Below are 21,114 nucleotides of genomic sequence, written 5' to 3'. Positions count from 1 at the left end.
CTAAAAGTCTCCCTTGCGTCGATACAAGGGGATGATAGACGTAAAGTTTGGTATTGGGTGATGAAACGTTGCTTTACCGTTAGGATCGAAATGAGGAGAAAAAGGACCGTTAAACAGACATGCAAAAAGCCGTTGCCCTTCCGTGTGGCTTAAAAATCAACAACTACGCAACAACGTCAAATCCGTAATGTTGAAATAAACGCTTGATTTTAATCTGTATAATCTGATGACTTGTCACATTATACCAGTCTTGAAGGATGAAAGTCAAACAAAACTACTTGACAACACCATCAGCGCCTAGAACGAGCGATAGCTACTGAACTGCTACAGAGCTCCATTTTTTTAAGCTATGATGAATTTGAGAATGTATAGGATTCTTTAATATTTAAATATCCCCTTGCTCTACATTTGACTTTCCTAACCTGAAACCTCGTGTTAAACGAGGCTGAATAAATCTAACCGTGTTGTTGAATTCGATGGACGCTTGCATTTGTATCACCTATACGCATCTAGCGCGGAAATCCAGCGTTTCGCTTTATCCTCGGGAAGGAAGCTGGCACTAAACGAGTTGCGAGCCAGTTCTCTCATTTTGTCAAGACTGAGACCGAAGGCGTCACTAATCAGGACGTAGTCGTCTAGGCAGTCGGCACCGAACATGGTAGGATCATCCGAGTTCACCGTGCATAGCATTCCTTTCTCCAAGAATTTGGGTAATGGGTGAGCCTCCACAGACGGACAACAACCAGTCCTGATATTTGAAGTCACATTGATCTCCAATGGAACTTGTTGCTTCGCCAGTATGTCCATGAGGTCATCATCATACTGCGCTGCAAGCCCGTGGCCGATGCGTTCCACTCCCATCGACAGCGCGCTTCGCATCTCCAGGGGACCTTGCACGGAGCCGGTGGCTTCTCCAGCATGTGCCGTGAGTCGCAGACCTGCCTTCTTGGCCTCTAGGTAGAGATCACGAAACCACTCAATGGGCCCACCTACTTCATCGCCTCCGATCCCAATGCCGACGATATTGGGGAACCGATGTCTGAGGCTGCCGGCCAGCTGGAATACCCTACCGGCCTCTTCGGCGCCCCACTGACGGCTCGCATCAGCGATCCAATACACAGATGGGCCGCCGAGTTCCCGTTCGACCTCAATCCTCGCGTCCTCTACCGCGGCCATGACATCCTCGACCTGCAGCGGGGCCTTCCAGTGCAGGATGTTGCCCCACGACATGTAGACCTCAGCGTGGACGACACCCTGCGCGTGCAGATGGCGCATCATCTCCCGCGTGATCAGTGCATAGTCCTTGGGCGTCAGCAGGCGATCAAGAACCAGCTTGAAGGTGTCCAGGAAGTGCACAAAGTCCTTGTACTCGTACAGCGCCCGAGCCTCCTCGAGCGTCAGCGGCGTTGAGTCATGGCGTTGCGACAAAACGACCAACGTCTCCGGGGTGACAGTGCCTTCGAGATGAAGATGAAGCTCTGCTTTAGGAAGGCCCCTTAGCCATTGCCTCTTCGTTTTCGTCATGCTTGATGTGCTTTTTTGGAGTTTTGAGCGGATACAGCGAACGGAGAGTGGCCTAGGCAGCCGCTGACAGGACGATTTTGATTTCGGCTTTCGGAGGTGGGATGAGCCCCGGAAGATCCACTAGGCTCCGACCCCTTTGAGGTATGTCGAAGCATGGTGCTATGCGCAACTTGACTAGCACATTCCAGAAGTACCTGACCTATACAGGCGTGCATACACATTGTTACCATGACTGTGCCTAAAATGGAGCTCCACAAGTCTATATGTAACGTCTGTGGTTATTCTCAATTGAATGTTTCTATGAAGGGATTCCATTGCCTACGGAGTTCGAGAGATCATTGTATACGGCTTTACGGTAGGTCATATTCATGCTACTGAATGATTATTAAAGTTTGATACCATACTAGCGTCTGGCTCAACCGGCTATAGCATACTGTTTTCTTCCCGACCTGGCCTGGTATCGGTTTCGAGGGCAATTTCGTAGGTTTCGGCACTTGTGCTCGGTCGTGACCCACTATATTTATCTCCACTCCCGAGCGATAGATAAATGGCTTGTTCCTTCAACCAGTGTCACTGCGCACCGTATCTTGCTAAAACGTTAGCTGCAAATGTACCTTTGAGAGCCTGCACCCGTAAAACTCACCATGGCGCCCCTGCCAATCAAAAAAGCGTATATTGACACTCAGTATGGGCAATTGCACTATCGCTACGTGAAACCGCCTGCATCCAAAGATGTCCTCATCTTCCTGCATCAATCTGCAACTTCGAGTGCCTCTATGACGCGACTTATAGACCAGTACTCAACCTTAGGGTACGAGTGTTATGCGCCTGATATGCCCGGGTTCGGTGGCAGCTTCGACCCACCAGAAGAGGCAATCAAGGAGATCAGCAATCGGGGCACACGGTGGTACGTTGATTTGTACCTGTGGGTGTTTGAGAAGCTGGGCCTCAAGAAGTTTCATATCATTGGTCATCATACCGGCGCCTCACTCGCCACTGAAATGGCCGCCATCAAGCCGGAGGTCGTCAAGTCAATGTGTCTCATTGGCACGTCGGTCATGACAGCTGCGGAACGAGCCGAGATGAAAGCGCGATACTTTGCCCCATTCAACAAGCCCGTCGCAGACGGCTCCCATCTGCAGAAAACGTGGGACTACGTGGCCAAGCTCGGCGCCGACGGAGACCTGGAGGTGCACCATCAGGCCGCTTTGGATCATATACGAGCGTGGAAGGGACGGAACCAGATGTATGGGGCCATCTGGGACCAGGACAAAGAGAAGTGCTTCCAAGCGATCAAGTGCCCGGTCATTGCTCTCTGCGCCAAAGATGACGTGGTGTGGCCCTATTTCCAGCAAATCAGACGAATCAGGGATGATATTCCCATGATTGAAATAAAGGGGGCTGCATATTCGCCAGAATTGGACGTACACGGAATCGTGGAAAACTTGACACCATTCCTTGAGAAGTTATGTTAGGACCTTGATCTATTGAGTGCCTAAGGCCTGGTCTAAGTTGTGGGCATAGTATTTCCAAACTAATTACAAGCCAGTGCTACCAACCAACCCAATACGCGAAAATGACTGTGACTATCTGGTGAGTATGCCACCCGGCCAGGCCACGTCCATATATTACTTCATGTCTCGTGAATTATAACTCTGATCTGGAGATCAGATGAGGGCCGGGATTGCAAGGGCGACTCCGGCAAGCATTCCCAGACCAGCGGTGACAGCGGGGGCTCCAGCAGGGGTCGAAGTGGTTGAGGCCACTGTTCCCAGAGTAGGAGTGGGAGTAGTGGTGATGGTGGTTCCTCCACTTGTAATCGTAGTTGGGCTGGGAAGGACTGTTGGTCTCACGGTTCCACTGAGGCTTGTGGTGGTGGCGGTAGTGTTATAAGCCCAGCCGCAGTCGCGCATCAGATCAGTGACATCTGCAAGATACAGGTCAGTCAATCCATTTCGAAAGGTCAGAAGGTTTAAGTTCGAAAGACCGGCATACCATTATCATTGTCATCATCGTCACCATCATTCTGAAACGAACAGGTAGCACAGTCGTTCAGCAACGTCTGTATGTTTGTAGTCCCGCAAACACAGCTGCGGTAGGTGTTGTCATTGTCGGTCGTCTGATCACAGGATCTCGAAACGTCAATGACTTGACGGCAGCTGTCCGTAGTACGGCAAGCCTGGGGCACGTCATCGGGTTCGACCTTGTTCTCGGCGAAGGCGACAGCGCACAGGCTGAGCACAGTAAGGAGGTTTTGAATCTGCATCTTTGCTTTGATAGTTTAGGGGGGTCGTTGTCGTGAATTGGTGTCTTTGTAAACTTTTTGTAAACGGTTGACTCTGGAGCGAATGTGTCTTCTGAAACCTTCTTTCTAGGAAGGATCTATTAGATGTTATATATATGTTTAGATTTGCCTCCATAGCAAGGCCATCGTGCTTGGCCTGCTTGGCAGTGGTTGCCCTTCACCTAGACAATACTCTTCATCCGAGTTTGTCATCAACTTCACTACCAAGCCGAACGCGTAATCACCCTTCGATGCTCCCACAGGTCCCTTACGACCGAATGCATGGCTGACGAAAGCGTCCCGTAGCTTCTTGAGGCACCCATTGCCCATCGGTTGCAGGAAAATGTATGCACCGCCCTGGCAGGTAAGCTGAAGCCAAGCTTGTATGACAACGAGACAAGGCATGTGTCGTCACAAGAGCCTTAGGAAAGCCTCGATGTGGGGACTCCAAGAGTTGTCGCGACGCTAGAACTGCCGATGGCTGATCGGATTATAGTACCACGGCATGCATGGATAGTTGATCATCGCAGGGCACGGATCCACTTAATTCGGTCGCGTGGCCCGGCTGGATGGCCAGAAGTATTCCCCTGGGGAAACAGATGCATAGCCTTGCGATGAGCTGTACCTTGCCTTAGCCAAGTTTTTTAGCCTTAACTTTATGTCTAACTAGCATCTTGGAGAGTTGTTTTTCGTCCCTTGGCGATTCTAATTAGATCGGGCATAAACCATCGCCCAGTCGCTGTGCCCAGTTGCACTGCCACAATCGATGACACAGCTTGCAGTAGGGGGGGTTAGACTCCACGGTAATACGGCAAACCGTTTTGTTTCAAATCTGAAAGCGTGGAGAGACCTACTGGCTGTCAATTGAGGAGTTCCATCTTGGCATGCAGCCAACTTGCCCGCTCTTCTGCAGTAGTCGTCGCGTTTGATTTGTCTGCTAAATACAGTATTTGCCATTGGTGTTTAAGGAACGCGCAAACCTTTGAGGCTCTCAACGAAGCGTCGTAAGCATTGACTATCATCGCCTATACGAGCTTTCTCTGAGAACAGGTTCAACTGTATCGAACTCCACGTGTTGAGGCTTCATGAAGCCGAAACTGGAGATTGAGGTTCGACAACATGACAAGCTACTGAGAAAATCACCTGCATAATGGGGGTCGAGAGCAACGAGCAACTTCTACCAGCACCTCTCGTTACTAATTTATGCTGATATGGAGTTTGAGGTGTTGAATCCAACATATGCCTTGTTCAATGCTGGACATGTCCAAACACCTTTTTTTGTCACGAACCCATGGAATGGACGAGCTGGATACCCAGAGCCTCGCGGGGTAATTCACTGGACCAATACCACCTGAGTGACCAGGCTGCCGGGTCAGTCAGGCAACACCCAGATCTGCCTCTCTTGATTTCAGCTCCTCCTGGATTCATACGCTCATTATGATAGAGCTCATTATGATAGAACTCACCTGAGTGACTATTTTCTTGACTACGCCTGCTCGCAGTGGGTTACCAGCAGCCAGCGCGCAGCAGATTTGTATGACTCAGGTGCCAGGCTATGGCAAAAAGAAGATCTTCACGACATTGAGCAACAACTCGCACAATGGCAAACTTTGGATAGATTCACCATTCGCCGCATTGATGGCTCTGTAGTCCAGATCAAGAACCCAATGTGCGGGCTGCAGAGGCCGATTTGGTGTATATGGCGTCCGTCTGGACAAAATCCACTGCTCATTCTCCCTATGCTACTTGTCCCTCAGATCCGGCTACCAAAGCTGACCTAGACACCGCGCCCTAGGGAGCCATACGTTGACTTTCAAGAATATTGGCATCTTGTCCGGGTCAAACCCGATAGCCCACCGGAGACATATAACTGTTCGTACATCATCAAGTGGGACAACCTGGCTTTGCGCAACTATCAGGGTCAGTCCCTAATTCTCGATGTCTTTTCAATGCGGTGCGGGAGAAGTGGGATGCTAGTGCCACCTGTGACGCTTTCAGATCACAACTTTGCCAGCTACTCTCCAGCGATGGGAAATCCACAAAGGTTACCAAAATTGTCTGCTTCGGACTAGGCGATATGAACCGCAAACCTCCCTTCTGGTGGACAGCACAGAATGATGAACGGCCCGAGAATGAGCGAGAAACGGAAACTAGCATCTTGGAGGGCGCCTTCATTCACCATGCCATTGCATTAACGATTACCGATGTGGCTCGTGCCATATCCCGATCTGACTCGAAAGGACCGGGAGTGAGACTGCTAACCCAAGATCCCGCTTACGTGGGTGAGACAGAGTCGATTCTACACGACACCGGGTTATTTGAAGTCGTAGGAACGTATGGCGCGGGGGGATTCGCAGAACTGGACGATGAGTCGGTTGTCTTCTCGCCATTCGTCAACGCTCCTGTAAGGCAGATCACTGCAGATATTGCGCGGCCTGTTGCAGTCATCTGCATCGATGGAATTGAGACATTGAACAGGAAAGGGTATGTGTGCTTATCGTATATCGAGGCCTCAAGAGGTCAACTAGCATGAGCTCGAGCCTAAAAGTTCTTCTACGCAGAAAGCCATACGGAGATCCGGAATCACCAAGGACCACTGAAATTACAAAACTTGTAGCTTCCCCGTTGCGCCGGACATTTCTGATTTTGTGGGTTCTCTGGATAGACTAAGAATCCATTTTAGGATCGACGGGAAAGGCCATCATCTGAAGCAGGATTGTTGAGAGAAACGGTGTTGGTTGATCGTCATCATTTGGAAAACTACTAGGGACAACGGTTTCTGATTAAAGCAGTTAGGCTTGATGTCGAGATCGGTGGTGTCGGCATCTTACACTTCAAGAGAATGCACAAGAGGGTTGTCGACGAAGAGAAAATCCTTCAATTGGGTATGACTGCACCAGAATAGAAGATGACCACGGACCTCGCGCCTACTAGGGCTTCTGGTATAGAATAGATTCTACTGGCAGAAACCTGTGCCGGCAAAGGAGTTCGAAAGAGGAACTGGATCCGAGTAGGAAGTTGAAAACGCCACCAAAGCCCGAAAGTTATAGGGAGAGGAGATTTGATGAGAAATGAATGAGGAAGAGAAGGCGCTAAACGCTCTAATGCATCACCCCGAGCCACTACTACCAGAGCCATTTCCCTCAGAGCCATTATCATCAGAGCCAGAAGAATACATCTTTGGCCCATCCCCATCCTTGTTTCGATCTCCTATCAGTTGTAAGCATGATTAGCAAGTGATGAGCAAGTCGGTAATAGGAATGCCTACTTATTATAAAGCGGAACTCGAGGTTTTGGTTTTGCTGCCACGAATTAAATTCGTTCTTTTCAGCAATCGCATTCACCCAATCCTGGAAAGGCTTCGTAGAAAAATGGCGCTCTACTACTTTGTTCTCCCCAAGAGGTCGACATTCAAACACAAGGAAATCTCGTGCACAGTATGAGTCATGCCACTCGGTGTCATGAGGTTCTTGATATTCTGTATTCAGCGGCGAGCTGAAGATTATCACCGCCTCATCCTTCCCCTGAACCTCGATCCTGGCCTTGATCCCCGACTTGATCGAAATATGTCCCCCCTCTGCCTTGCCATCAAACCAATCCTGAATAGCAGCTTTCATCTTTTCGGGTGTGAGTTCTTGAACTCTTGTTAGCACATCGTCTCGCTCAAGAAGTTGTTCCATGACTGCCTCCGCTGCTTTCGCATCGACCGGCTGTCCCCGTTGAGTGGGTTGGGTGGCCGCCATTTCAGAAGTAGGGTGAATGTGGACAGTGTATCGCGGCACAGGCTGAAGCTTGATATCAGGCGGTAAGTCAGATTGCAGTGCGAATGACAAGATAGTCAAGATAAGTGGAAGACTATCCGTGACACAGGCAGTATCTTATAGAACTGCCTGGTAGCAAAAACAAAAAGACAGGCACCAAATCCGCATCAAACATGAATAGCATCGCTGGTCATCTGGTCTGATTGTGACAATGAATTGAATGTGCGAATGACCAACGACTCACGAAACTTGATACCAACCAAGCTAAGTTGGGATCAGGTTCGCTAAATGCAGGGACTCGGTCGAGCAAACAAAGAGCGCCAAACTCGGGGACAACACAACCGGACAATGAGCTCACGCTCACGTGTTCATTTGAGTGGTGAATTGATTTACAACATGCTAATGTGGCATATCCATGGTCATGCCGGGCAACCCGCCTGGCATGCTCATCTGGCCAGCGCTGTTGAGCCTGCTTCTCCGCCTGTACCTCAGACTCCCCGGCTCGGGGCTCCGTTCTGTTCTGATGCCGATGGTCTCAGACTGGACCTCCTTTCTGGCCTCCTCCCGCAGGTCTCGAGCTACTTCGCGGCCTTTGCCCTTGCTTATGCTGGCCATGTTACTATCTAGACCATCATCGCCACCGCGCGTGTTCTTCTTGCGTGGCCACATGCTGGGCAGTGCTATCTCCTGAAACCTGGGCTCAACGCATCTGTCATCAAACCACTTGTGTAGCCTGGCCTCGATGAGCTGTGCGATTTTGGGCACATCTTGGAGCCGGGAGCGGCTGCCGACCAGACTGCGGATCGACAGGTCCAGCCGGTAGTCGTCCAGGAAGTTGAAGGCCATCATGGTAGGAGTAGATTGCGACGGGTTACTGGGGATGAATGATATGCACAGTGTCCCACTGAACCGGACGACACTAACAGCCAGTGCGACTGGCAGGACGGCCGTGAGCCGCTTGGGATAATTGAGCAAGAGCTTCGTCTCCAGGGCGAGCGTGATCATGTCGCTCAGATCGACGTCCATACGCGCCTGTAGCCGCGCGCCTTCTCTTGTAGCCCTTGAGCTGTTGGGGTTGAAACGCTGTCCCGCGCCAGGGCCTGCCTCCATGCTCAGCCCATCCTCGTCCACCGGGATGATCCGACAGTTGCTGAGGATGGGGAAGTCCTCGCCCAGGGTCAGCTCCGTGACCTTGATCTCATCCAGAAACTCCGGGCGGCTCGTGCCATTCAGGGCTTTCGTCAGCGACGTCAGGATGGCATCGTCATGCTGCGCATCGCTGCGGAACTGCGCGACCGCCTGGGCAATCAGGACATTGAACCAGTCCAAAGACTCGGGCTGGTGGCTGTCGACATTGTAGTATGTCTTGTTCAGAAGCGAGCCGATCGTGAGGCTGGGGGGATTCCGTAGGATGCTCGACTTCTTCTTGTTGAGGGTCGGTTGGGTCTGCCGGGGGTTGTCGGTTCGGAGGGTGAGGAGGGAGTGTTTGTGGGCCAAGGTCCGGGACCGACGCTCTGTCGCTCGTATCGAGGCGGTGACTTCGGGGGATGGCGGGTCGCCGAATATGAAGAACTTGATGAAGGCTGCTATGAGAAGCACGACGGAGATCTGGCCGACTATGAGGCCCTGCGTAAAGGACAGGCTGTCTGGACGTCAGTAGCTGAGGGCGCGTTGGCGGGGCATGGCATGGCATTGCGGCGTCTCACGTTGGCTCTGGCTTCGTGGGGCACATGTCCGAGGCGGCCATTGTGCAGAAGGGGGTGCTGGCATCAGAGCCGAGCAAATTAGGAGGTTAGGATCCGGTCCCGGTGTATACGAAGAGCATCATGTAGGAGATGGGGCGCGATGGGCTATGAGAGGCAGGACTGCCAATGACGAAACTTGAAGCTCCACGATCTTTGGGAGCCTTATCTTATCGCCTTGCATATGTGTGCGTGTACCAGGTCCTGGTACTGCAGGCCGGTCGGGATACATGATGGAATTCAGCCATTTTTCCGTGGCGCAAATGCGCTCGGTACAAATTCACATTTATGTAGATTTTATGGGGGATATCTATCGCTGCTCATCATGCTAATAGGAGGCCCCCAAAACAGATAGCAAGTCGCAAGTTCACGCACTTGGGCGCTCGTACCGTCTAGGTACCCTCTGTTCTGCCACAGTTGGCGGCAAGCACAGACCATTCACGCCGCTAGTTACGCTACTACTGCACTCGGTGAGCCGCAATGCCAATGCCCGGCGTCTGATCAACCTGTCAACAACACCAGAGCGACAACTCATAACCCGCGCCTCGCACGCCCAATTTGAGGTTTCTCTCATCGGCCACTCATAGTATCCGGCAGAGGATAGATTATGGCGTGTTTCTAGAGGTCGCAGCACCGAAAAGCAAGTCAACACTGGACGCCGCATCTCACCCACCGTCAACATGGATGTCGTCCAGGCAGTCTCCGGCTACATCTCCAAGATGGTGTCGGCCGGAGACAGCGCAACCGGCGGTCCGTCCGCCAAGATGAAGATACTTTTGCTGGACAAAGATACCGTGTCTATCGTGTCCACGGCCATCACTCAGTCATCGCTCCTCAACCACGAGGTCTATCTCATCGATCGCCTCGACAACCAGAGCCGTGAGAAGATGCGCCACCTGCGGTGCTTGTGTTTCGTGCGCCCCTCCTCGGATTCTATTCAGTTCTTGATAGACGAGCTGAGGGATCCCAAGTACGGCGAGTACTACCTATACTTCAGCAATGTCGTCAAGAAGTCGGCACTGGAGAGACTGGCCGAGGCAGATGACCACGAAATCGTCAAGCTGGTCCAGGAGCACTTTGCAGACTTCCTTGTTATAAACCCTGACTTATTTTCCCTCAACCTGACGCTTCCCCAACAGCGGATATGGAGCGGCAACCCAGACATGTGGAACACAGACGCCCTCCAGCGATCTACAGAAGGCCTCATGGCAGTACTGCTGTCGCTCAAAAAGAAGCCTCTTATCAGATATGAGAAGAACAGCTTATTGGCCAAGAAGCTGGCTACCGAGGTCCGGTATAACATCACTCAGGAGGAGCAACTGTTCGACTTCCGCAGAGTGGATACCCCGCCCATACTACTTATTCTAGACCGCAGGGAAGATCCAGCCACACCACTGTTGAACCAATGGACGTATCAAGCAATGGTGCATCACCTGCTCGGCATCAACAACGGAAGAGTCGATCTGGGCGATGTCCCCGAGATCCGGCCCGAGTTGAGAGAGATTGTCTTGTCACAGGACCAGGACCCCTTCTTTAAGAAGAACATGTACCTCAACTTTGGCGACCTTGGAGGGAACATCAAAGACTACGTGGAGCAGTACCAGTCCAAGACAAAGAACAATGCAAACATCGAATCCATCACGGACATGAAACGATTCATCGAAGAATACCCCGAGTTCCGGAAACTCTCCGGGAATGTTAGCAAGCACGTCACGTTGGTGTCCGAGCTCAGTCGCCGAGTCGGATCGGAGAATCTACTCGAGGTCAGCGAAGTAGAACAAAGCTTAGCATGTAATGACAACCATGCCACAGATCTCAAGGTAGGCGCTTCCGAGAATTCCATAGCTGAGCTGCGACTAATCTCTCCCAGAACGTACAAAGGTTGATACAAAACCCATCGGTCACGGGTGACGCAAAGGTTGGATTAGTGGCGCTATATGCTCTGCGCTATGAAAAGCACCCTTCAAACTCGCTGCCTATGCTGGTAGATCTGCTCACGGCAGCAGGCGGCGTGCCACCTCGACAAGCAGATCTGATCGCAAAACTATTAATATATCACAACTCCCTCCAACAATCCCAAGCTGCCGGAGGCATCACCGATATCTTCGAGCCGGGTGGCATATTCTCAGGCGCTAGAGGTATAAAGGGGCTGAAGGGTGTAGAGAACGTGTACACTCAACATTCACCGCACCTCGAGACTACACTACAGAACATGATCAAGGGCAGGCTCCGCGAGCAGCAGTACCCGTTCGTCGAAGGAGGAGGCACAACGAGAGATAAGCCTCAAGACATCATAGTCTTCATCATCGGAGGCGCGACCTACGAAGAGTCGAAGATGGTAGCCGGTATCAACGCGTCATCACCTGGTGTCAGAGTGGTTCTGGGGGGGACTGCAATACATAATGCTGCCACATTTTTGGAGGAAGTGGATGATGCTGTATCATCGTGGCCAGAGCCCCCGCCAACTACAGTGGCCGGAAGACTGCGGAAGGAAGTAGGCAGGAGATGATTAGCACTTACCATTGAAATATAATATTCTACAATGTTGCATCGCGGACTGGTACAATCCGTGGGGAGACTGATGGGGATCTGCCCAATGACCATGTGATGATCTGATTATTACCAAAATGAGCGTTAAGGTGATATGAGTATTGCATCCAATACCAAGCATAATTCTGAGCTGCACTTCATTTCCTCTGTCTGTGTAGGATGCATCCTCTGAGAGACAAAGCAGACCCTTACCGCTTGCCTAGTGCGGCCCATGAGGCTCTTCACCGCCTGCTGTTTTGGATGATACAAAATGCCGGCATTAACTCAACCTTGTCGAGAAATTTGGACGTGCAATCTCCTGGTCCTAGCACAGGGACAGGCTCAAGTAACTCGCCACAACAGTTGCTATCGACCCGACGAGATGCAGAAGGTCTGGACCCCGCGAGGGCTCGGCAGGCCGATCGTGATCGCACGGCGGCGCTTCCCCAATCCGTGCTACAGGCGGAGGACGTTCGCCACCGTGACGCAAGATACCAGGTTCGACAACCTGCAGCGCCTCGCGATCGCACTTGCGCATGCTGACATTGTTACAACCGCAGGCCCTTTGATGTCGTCGTCGTAGGCGGCGGACATGCCGGAACCGAAGCTTGCGCCGCAGCAGCGCGTTCGGGCGCCCGTACCGCCCTCATTACCCCGAAACTCGACAACCTCGGCGTGTGCAGCTGCAATCCCTCTTTTGGCGGCATCGGGAAGGGCACTATAATACGAGAGATCGATGCGCTCGATGGCGTTGCTGGTAGAATCATCGACAAGGCGGGTGTTCAGTTCAAAGTTCTCAACCGCCGGAAGGGCCCCGCCGTTTGGGGACCACGCGCCCAGATCGACCGGGCGTTGTACAACAGATACATGCGCGAGGAGCTCCAGGGATATGAAAATTTGAGCATCATTGAGGGCAGTGTGAGCGATATTGTCGTTGGTGCAGCGGAAGAGGGTGACGCTGGGGGTAAGGCCAAGAGCAAGATAACTGGCGTCAGGTTGGAATCTGGGGAGGTACTGCCGACGACACAGATCATCATCACAACCGGAACCTTCCTGGGTGGAGAAATACACATCGGGCTTGAGAAGTATCCAGCGGGTCGAATCGGCGAGAAGGCCACCTTCGGGTTGAGCAAGTCATTAAAAGAGGCGGGATTCCAACTCGGCAGGTTAAAGACTGGAACGCCACCCCGTCTGTCGAAGAAGAGCATCGACTTCGGCATCTTAGAAGAGCAGATGGGAGATGATCCGCCACATCCATTCAGCTACTTGAACGAAAAGGTTTCGGTGCAAGACCAGCTCCTATGCTGGGCAACATATACCAATCACGCCACACACGACGTGGTGCGCGCCAATCTAGACAAAACGATACATATCCGTGAAAGCGTTAAGGGCCCACGCTATTGCCCATCGCTCGAATCAAAGATAATACGTTTCTCAGAAAAGGAACGGCATATCGTGTGGCTTGAGCCCGAAGGGTTCGACAACGACGTTATTTACCCGAATGGTCTCTCTATGACCGTTCCCGCAGAAGCGCAAGAACAGCTTCTACGGACTATCCGGGGTCTAGAGAATGTAGAAATGCTACAACCCGGCTATGGTGTTGAGTATGACTACGTTGACCCTCGCAGCTTGAAATCTACCCTTGAGACAAAGGCTATCTCCGGGCTGTTCCTCGCCGGACAAATCAACGGCACCACGGGATACGAAGAAGCTGCCGGTCAAGGTATCATTGCCGGTATCAACGCTGGTCGCGCGGCTCAAGGCAAGCCCCAGGTCTCCGTGACGCGGGCTGACGGCTACATTGGAATCATGATTGATGATCTCATCACAAAGGGCGTGTCGGAGCCATACCGTATGTTCACTAGCCGATCTGAATACCGCATGTCACATCGCGCCGATAACGCAGACATGCGCCTGACGGAGCTAGGCCGCGCATGGGGCGTCGTGGGCGACAAACGCTGGAGCCACTTCACAGACACTAAGGCCCAAATGGAAGAGCTGACGGGACATCTGGAGCGCTTCACCCTCACAGCGCCGAACTGGGTCGCCGCGGGCTTCAAGGCACGTGTTGACGCCAAGCATCGCTCGGCGCTCGAGATCCTGCGCCTCGCCGGCGTCAAGCTCGCCGACTTGCACGAGCGCATCCCCGAGGTCCGTTCCTATTCTGACCATGTCCAGGGCCGCGTCGGTATCGAAGCAGTCTATGCGCCGTACGTGGCCATGCAGCGAGCCGAGCAGGCGCTCTTCGCTAAGGACGAGTCCCTGACGCTGCCTACCGACCTGGACTATGACAGCGTGTTCGGGCTGTCGTTCCACGAGAAGGCTATCCTCAACGCGACGCGACCTGAGAGCATCGGCCAGGCGAGGCGGATCGAAGGCGTCACGCCCTCGGGCTGCGTCAGGCTTCTCAGCTTCGTCACCCGCAGCGAGCGGTTCAAGGAGGCCATGGGTGGACGGGACGAGCTGGCTCCCCTAGGAGCTGAGGTCGACGGCCTGGATGCAGATGCTCGGGGCCAGGAACTCTAGGCTGGCTCACCGAGGAAAGTGGCAGTGTGTAATGTGATGTGATGATAAGATATGTGTAAAGGAGAGAACCTTGTATAAATGCGATAAATGTACAATATACCCCACCAACATAGCCGCGCTCCCCATAGATACTATATTTGTGCGTTTGAGCCTGAGTAGTACGAGGTGAACAGAGATATCATCTTACTCACTACACCGTGCCACATGTATATACTTGCAACGTCTGCACTCCAAAGCTTCACCCACGGCCGTCATGAGGTATCATGGCCACCCTTAGAGAGTCTTGGTCAGGTAGTTTCCAGTTCCTTGATGCCGATCGCTGCAGGTTAGCTCTTTGAGCGGATGACGTAGTGAGAAAGAGGACTTGTTTGTTCTGGAGCCACATGACTAAGCCTTGAGTGGTCAAACAATAGCCTTGTGGCGATGCTGGGGATTATTATTTCCTGTCTACTAAGGGTATGTATGGGTGTCTAGATATACAGCCATATACTTGTGCAGGGGTAAGATTGGCACAATCACATGTATTCTCCTCCTGTACATTATACATGTAAGTGGAAGATGGCTAATGTTCCGAGTTGTCCCGGCCGGCGCTGTTCTATATAGTTTTGTCTCCGCATCGACAGAGGGGCTTCCATCCTTCACTGTGTGCCAGGTCTAGCAAGAACCATGGCAGCAGATCCTTCAATGTTTTCATCCAGTAAGCTCGACGACCCTGCGGCTAGTTCGGCCCCGGCGGGCCAGGATACTGTTGATGGCGCAGTTTCTCCCGAACCTGTTCCTGATTCTGCAGGTGGGTCTTCTTCAGTCCCAGATGCCCAAGATACGGCAACTTACTTGACAAAAAGGCCCCTGGCAACGTGCCGCGTGAGTGGCTGTAACCAGACGGTTCCCATGCCCGGTGGAGGTGTGAATTGCCAAAGCCACCAGGGCTGCTGCATAAAAGAAGGGTGCGCTCTGCCCAAGACAGAAGGAAGCAGCTTCTGTGAACCGCACTTTGGACCGCCGTGGACATGTAGGAAAACAGGATGTGACGAGAAGGTTAAGAGACGGAGACAGCATTACTGCGCATCGCATCAAAACGTCTGTAGGGGAAAAACTGTGAGCGGGTTCTCCCTCCTGGCACCCGGAAGTGTCAGAACTGCTTAACCACTGTTCGCTATGCCGCCGCTAGGGCTGCAATTGATTTTGCCTACGATGCAGGATTTCAGGAAGTTGAATCGGCAAACGGAAAGCGCAGGCTTGAGGTCCTCAACGAACAAGAAGACTGTGACAAGACCGCGGCTATCCGTGAAGAGAGCGACACGCCGCAAATGAAACCAAGCGACTGGCGAGACTTCGTCCTCGCCAAGCGCCCGCGCGTCCATGAGAACCTGAAGCAAGCTGACAAAGCTGGATCCGTCGACCGTGCAGAGACATCACGCGCAGAGACGGTCAGTAAAGGCGCACTGAAGCCTCTAGGTCTCCCTGACACCTTGGAGACCGTGGAGCACCGCCGGCAGAAAATAAAGTACGATGCTGGCTTGTGCATCATCCCCAGCTGTGGCGATCCACATGGACCAGATATCTCATTCTGTGTCCCCCACTTCAAGGGGGCCCAGGATGAGATTCGGGAGCAGTCAGGCCGGTCAAACGGCGGGGAGGCGCCGACGAGGCCTTCTGTACACAGCGAGGTCGAGGCGCGGCGCCAAGACAGCATCGACTTGACCATGGACGACGATAGCGGTGCCGTGACGCGTGGACGGATGTCGCTGAAATTCATTATTGACTCCTGATATGCTAATGCTAACGATGTGTAGGGATAGTCAATGAGAATGCGTAATTACACTAGAATGTGTCATTAGAAATACAACATTTCAGTACTCAACCAGTGTCACATACATGCAGTGATAATATTAAGTGATGTGAGCCGGCTACCTGCACGTTTCTTACAAGGATAGTCTGTGTAAGTCAGAATCCTCTGTTGAATGAAGACATTCCTTTTGTGGATGAGTTTTACGAACCATCATTCACGCTGGCTTTGCTCGATGGCTGGCTGTCAGATATTACTAGTCTTTTTGGAGTGCAGGTACGTCTTTGTTTTTAGGCTTTCAAAGATAACCGGGATTCCTGTCATTTTATGCTCACTTGTTCCTTTGTGCACCTGCTACGCACACGCATACGGCAAGCGATGTAATTGTCGACACATAAAGCAAGCATTGATATCCCTACCTAATACACAATGGTATAAAGCTATTTGTTTAGTACGTGTCTCGCGGTTTGAAGTTATAACTTATATGCTCCCAGCATCAAAATAAGTTCATGGCACAACAGCCATGACTCACGATCCACCAGTTCCTTGTGCTGGACAGGCTCATTCATTTGCATATGTACGAAACGCGAAATTCATGTGATCATCAGTGTCATTATCTCAAGCTAAAGCGATACGTCTAGCTCATACGATAAGACCCGACTGGTCGATTACTGAGGAGTCCATTCAGTGGCCCAATCTCCCTCAAGTGCCTCGCCCTCGACCCAGATTCGGTATTTCGCATTCTTACTACTCTCTGCGGGGTGAGGTGCCTGGTACTGCACAAGAATCTTCCCCATATGGCTGGCAAAACTTGGATCTGCCAAGGTTGCCCCGTCATGCAGCTGTTTGTGTGTTGCCTTTCTATACCCAAGGACTTCGAGCTTCAAGGCATAACCTTGAAATATTTGAGTGATTTCATCTGTCAGTTGGTTGATTCTTGCTTGGTACTCGAAGACGTCAGAACTATCCTTGTTGTAACTGACGGGCGTGAGAATGATTGCCTTCGGGTTTGCGTCGTCGTTGAATATGTTCCTGAATTTTTCGAGGCTAGAATCAGGGCTCTCGTCGTTGCGCATGTTGTCAATACCACCCTTGTGGGGAGAGTTCCAACCTTCTCCAGCATGAATTCCATCTAGGACATCTCTTTCGAACCGGTTATCTGCCTCTGTTTGATGCTCATAGATGGGAGGATCGATGCTGAATCTCCTTCCTCTCATGGAAGGGATTTCCCAGATGTGAAATGCTAAGGCACCGCGCCGAGAGACAATGACGACCGATGTGCAACCATGCAAGCCTGTCACGGCCATGTCGATTGGTTCACTCTCGAACTTGATTGCGTAGGAAGATGTACTGATCGCCTCATTATCGGCGTTGAAGTCCGGGTGGCGCAGCTCGACAAATCTGCCCTGCTTAACGGCCAAGGCAACCTCCCCACGCATGAACTTCGTTTTGCTGCCATCCTCATAGTTGCTTGGTTCTGCCCAGTGTCCTTTCGCAGGCTGGGATACTCTGTCGGGTGCGGCATCGTTCGCAGCCGCTTTGCCCGAAACTCCGCTATGTTGAAAGGAGCAGAAACTGTTGGGGAAGGTAGAATCACAGAGAAATAGCTCGAACGACTGGGAAGGGGTGCAAGTTGAGAGTGTTTTGGTTTGATCCCTTGCAATGGCCGGGGTCGGAAGTTCACTAGACAGGCCAATGTCGACGCCTGAGTGATTGAGAGCTGTAAGACCGGCTCGGGGAACCCATCGAGCTGAAGCAAAAGGCCCGAATGCCAGCATGGCAATGAGAGCGAGAACGTATGAAAACATCATGACCGGCTTTGTTGTTTCTGACTTGGCGATGGAGCTGCGCTGTCAAAAGGCGGTTATTCTCAAACACAATCGTGCAATGGATGCTGGTAGCTGATGACGATAACTAAATGACGAAGAGCGAACTCATGGTAACACTTTATACAATTGAGAAATCTGTGGCTTAGGCAGTGTAATTTCACTCCAGATCCTTTTGATAGACAGGTGAATTCACCTTACAATACTCCCCTTGAATTCAATGAGGATGCCAGCAGAGCCCACAATATTTACAATAAGACAAGCTCAATATTGACATCAGTTGAAAAGCAGGACGCTGAAGCATGATGTGAATCCACGCATTGCCCACCACGTAGCATACCTTTCGATCGAGTATGAACTATAGAACGGTGTTAATGCAAGACTTAACCTCGCTCGATACTTCCCGAGATACATCACCTTAGTACCATTACATTTCCGAATGGTCAGAGTAAAGGGGCGAAGTTGTGAGTGAAAACGTGGCCGAAGAGAGGAACAGAGAAAACATCGCCATTTGCTAGTGTTGCAATGAGCTTGAAATAGTTATAAAGGCGAGGTATGTGATATAAAAGAGTTAATTTCATTCACGGATGAAATGTCAACGATGGAGCCAAATCTAGTTGCCACTTTTATTGAAACCGCTCTTTTGGGATTTTCTTCTTCTGCAGGAATAAGATAGTCAACGTCGTGAAACCACAATGACCGGTCTAATGATAAGTCTTGCTCCCATATATTGGCATTGAGATGGGCGAAGAAGGAAAAAAAGCCACTCTTGTTGCATATAATATGAGCTAATTTGGATTTATCTACAAACCCCACCAAACTGTCTCTAGACGTGTATGCTATCTGCAAACATTAATAACACCAGTGTAAATCTATGGAATCCTTATTCTATTCCAGTTATTTTGAAACCAGTGTAAATACCTCCTGAAATGGGTGACATTACTGCGTTCTATGACACCTATAGTGTGCTGGTAAGTCGATCGAATTGGCGTAACGGCTAGGATTGTTACGATGAAATCATCTCAGTCTAGACGGTACGATATCGATGTCAGTTCACCGAATCATGTGTGAGGATTGGAATTCTGTAGCAGGAGGTGCTTTTTTTGGAGGTACAACAAACAATGGGCTGAGTATGGAGTTTCTTCAGTTAATCAATGACCTGGTGGTCGAGCTTTCTGGCCACTCTGTAGGCCTAGCCATCATAAGTCATGGGAGCTTCAGTACTAATCCTGGTTGTTCTGAGCGATCAAGGAGTTCCGCTAGAAGAGATCGAAAGGCCTTCTTGCTTAGAGTCTCTAGATTATCCAAAGATGCCCTTGTTACAGTCTCTCTATACTGAAGTTCTGCAACGTGCACAGCAGGATCCTGATTATGCGCACATCCACGGAAATTGCCACGGTCACTGGCTACGGCCGGGTTGAGATAATCGAAGGCTCAAGGTACTTCGGTACTCACTAGACAGGTTGCATATTGAGCTCGGGCTGGTGAGACGTGGTATAGAATTGTGGCTGAGAAATAGTGGCTGTGCTTTTTCGCGCTTTATCTATTTAATTTCCTTCTTTTCTGTAGAATTTAATACACCATCGCACTTTTTGCCTTTATTTTACGATTATTCGGTTTGGCGACCGTCGATTTATACGTCTATTTTGACCACACGAATAATGTACGTTCAATTCGTCGGCTCTGACGAGGAGAACTGCGTTGGCTGAGGTGGTGTTACTTGGGGAATATGGCCCAGGAGCACCACTCCAGTTCAATATACGCAGCCGATTAAGGATCAGGTTCCGCAGTACTATCAGGATCTCCTTAAGTTACTGCCCGTCTGCAGCGAAACGTCAGTAGCTAACGTACCAACCCTTGAGATACAAGGGCAGAGCCTAACTTGTCCTGGAACGGCCCAGTAAGTAACTCACCCTCATATGCTCAAGTCGTCAAGCCTGACGAAAAGGAGGTACATGTTCGCGAGGATAACTATCTTGCCCACCGAGGCTATAGTCCGCGGCGCATTCGAGGTCTGGAATTCAAGCTTGGCGGGGGTACAAGACATCTGCAGGCTGACATGGTCACAATCAATGGAGATGGTGCCACAAGGACTATGCGAGCGTGGGGCTCGGTCGAACATGCTGGCGCTGGTGGGCCGCAACGGTACGCGTGCAGTCGTGCTGCTGATGGAGAGCTGGCAGGACACAGCCAATGACGAGAGCGTCGCGTCTATAAAGCCGTCGCGGCACTGGTGACCGCCTTAGCCTATGGCGCGCAGCCTCGACGCCTACGACCCTCACCTCTACCTCAACTACGCCGCGCCATGCAAGTATCCCATTGCGAGCTACGGGACCAACAGCATTCAGCACCTGCAGGTGCTACGGTCTTGGGTCGATCCTACGGCCGTATTCATGCGGCGTGTCCCCGAAACGTTCAGGGTTTTTTAAATACGACAGTAATATGCCAACGGGATCTATTGTTGGGAGGGACGGAAATTGAAAGACCGGGGGGGTAGTAGACGGGAAGCTACCTGTGCGACAGTGTGGTAGAGTCTCGGACGTGTCTGCTACGCCACATACGTAATGCGCCTAGTCAGGTAAACACGTAGGATTTGGAATGGCTGCAGTACGTGTGAACGTGTTGGCAATTCCGTGCTCTAGATGATCTGATAATCTTGCCAATGAGGTGTATGTGTTAAAGCAGCGTGCGGCGTCGCAGAGGCAGAAGGACGCAGGCTCGCCCGATCCTCCAGCGAGTGTGCGATCATTGACTCGCTTAAAAGCGCGTACGTGGCAGCCTGGAAATTGAATGTTGATATACGCAGATCGTTTCATTGACGGAATATGACCGATGAACCCCGTACAGATATCATTTTCGTTTTAGTCAAGATAGCTACCGTAAAAACTCTTCAGATGGTCTGTATCTAATTTGTATCTGAAACTAAGGTTTCATTGGATTACCTGATGGATTTCTCTACCGAATCTGGAATTGCTACATTCCCAGTCCCTCCATCATAAGCCCAAACAGTCCTGATATGACCAGCTACTCCACTGCCACCAAAGTCTCTGTTCGGAATCATGTCTAGCCCCCCTTCCGAGGCGCCAGGAACGCCTCCACTCATAATTGCAACCTCATTGAGTATATGGGCAGC

At 51.3% G+C, this 21,114-nt stretch overlaps 9 protein-coding genes across 9 annotated transcripts; 4 read left to right on the top strand and 5 right to left on the bottom strand.

Moving 5' to 3' along the window:
- Nucleotides 1–495: 495 nt before the first annotated feature.
- On the bottom strand, nucleotides 496–1,524 carry JN550_008015 (uncharacterized protein; the record flags this gene model as incomplete). The annotated part of the gene is made up of 1 exon (XM_049319930.1): nucleotides 496–1,524. The coding sequence occupies one exon, from the start codon at nucleotides 1,522–1,524 to the stop codon at nucleotides 496–498; it is 1,029 nt and encodes a 342-aa protein (XP_049170082.1).
- A 644-nt stretch (nucleotides 1,525–2,168) lies between these two features.
- JN550_008014 (uncharacterized protein) lies at nucleotides 2,169–2,999 on the top strand (the record flags this gene model as incomplete). Its single annotated transcript, XM_049319929.1, has 1 exon — nucleotides 2,169–2,999. The coding sequence occupies one exon, from the start codon at nucleotides 2,169–2,171 to the stop codon at nucleotides 2,997–2,999; it is 831 nt and encodes a 276-aa protein (XP_049170081.1).
- Nucleotides 3,000–3,191: 192 nt separating this feature from the next.
- On the bottom strand, nucleotides 3,192–3,790 carry JN550_008013 (uncharacterized protein; the record flags this gene model as incomplete). The annotated part of the gene is made up of 2 exons (XM_049319928.1): nucleotides 3,192–3,451; nucleotides 3,562–3,790. The coding sequence occupies 2 exons, from the start codon at nucleotides 3,788–3,790 to the stop codon at nucleotides 3,192–3,194; spliced, it is 489 nt and encodes a 162-aa protein (XP_049170080.1).
- A 2,095-nt stretch (nucleotides 3,791–5,885) lies between these two features.
- On the top strand, nucleotides 5,886–6,713 carry JN550_008012 (uncharacterized protein; the record flags this gene model as incomplete). Its single annotated transcript, XM_049319927.1, has 2 exons — nucleotides 5,886–6,292; nucleotides 6,605–6,713. The coding sequence occupies 2 exons, from the start codon at nucleotides 5,886–5,888 to the stop codon at nucleotides 6,711–6,713; spliced, it is 516 nt and encodes a 171-aa protein (XP_049170079.1).
- Nucleotides 6,714–6,917: 204 nt separating this feature from the next.
- Nucleotides 6,918–7,551, bottom strand: JN550_008011 (uncharacterized protein; the record flags this gene model as incomplete). Its single annotated transcript, XM_049319926.1, has 2 exons — nucleotides 6,918–7,018; nucleotides 7,077–7,551. 2 exons carry the CDS (start codon nucleotides 7,549–7,551, stop codon nucleotides 6,918–6,920), a joined length of 576 nt encoding a protein of 191 aa, XP_049170078.1.
- Nucleotides 7,552–7,968: 417 nt separating this feature from the next.
- JN550_008010 (uncharacterized protein) lies at nucleotides 7,969–9,316 on the bottom strand (the record flags this gene model as incomplete). Its single annotated transcript, XM_049319925.1, has 2 exons — nucleotides 7,969–9,211; nucleotides 9,276–9,316. The coding sequence occupies 2 exons, from the start codon at nucleotides 9,314–9,316 to the stop codon at nucleotides 7,969–7,971; spliced, it is 1,284 nt and encodes a 427-aa protein (XP_049170077.1).
- A 675-nt stretch (nucleotides 9,317–9,991) lies between these two features.
- On the top strand, nucleotides 9,992–14,366 carry JN550_008009 (uncharacterized protein; the record flags this gene model as incomplete). The annotated part of the gene is made up of 4 exons (XM_049319924.1): nucleotides 9,992–11,131; nucleotides 11,182–11,805; nucleotides 12,175–12,338; nucleotides 12,401–14,366. The coding sequence occupies 4 exons, from the start codon at nucleotides 9,992–9,994 to the stop codon at nucleotides 14,364–14,366; spliced, it is 3,894 nt and encodes a 1,297-aa protein (XP_049170076.1).
- Nucleotides 14,367–15,032: 666 nt separating this feature from the next.
- On the top strand, nucleotides 15,033–16,185 carry JN550_008008 (uncharacterized protein; the record flags this gene model as incomplete). The annotated part of the gene is made up of 3 exons (XM_049319922.1): nucleotides 15,033–15,230; nucleotides 15,455–16,100; nucleotides 16,163–16,185. 3 exons carry the CDS (start codon nucleotides 15,033–15,035, stop codon nucleotides 16,183–16,185), a joined length of 867 nt encoding a protein of 288 aa, XP_049170075.1.
- Nucleotides 16,186–16,823: 638 nt separating this feature from the next.
- JN550_008007 (uncharacterized protein) lies at nucleotides 16,824–17,963 on the bottom strand (the record flags this gene model as incomplete). The annotated part of the gene is made up of 1 exon (XM_049319921.1): nucleotides 16,824–17,963. One exon carries the CDS (start codon nucleotides 17,961–17,963, stop codon nucleotides 16,824–16,826), a length of 1,140 nt encoding a protein of 379 aa, XP_049170074.1.
- Between the last annotated feature and the right edge of the window lie 3,151 nt (nucleotides 17,964–21,114).

This window comes from Neoarthrinium moseri (genome assembly GCF_022829205.1).
Source record: "Neoarthrinium moseri strain CBS 164.80 chromosome Unknown scaffold32_Wmoseri_CBS_16480, whole genome shotgun sequence".
Lineage (NCBI taxonomy): Eukaryota > Fungi > Ascomycota > Sordariomycetes > Amphisphaeriales > Apiosporaceae > Neoarthrinium > Neoarthrinium moseri.
Note: the sequence above shows the minus strand (reverse complement) of the source record. Positions and strands in the feature narration are given on the sequence as shown.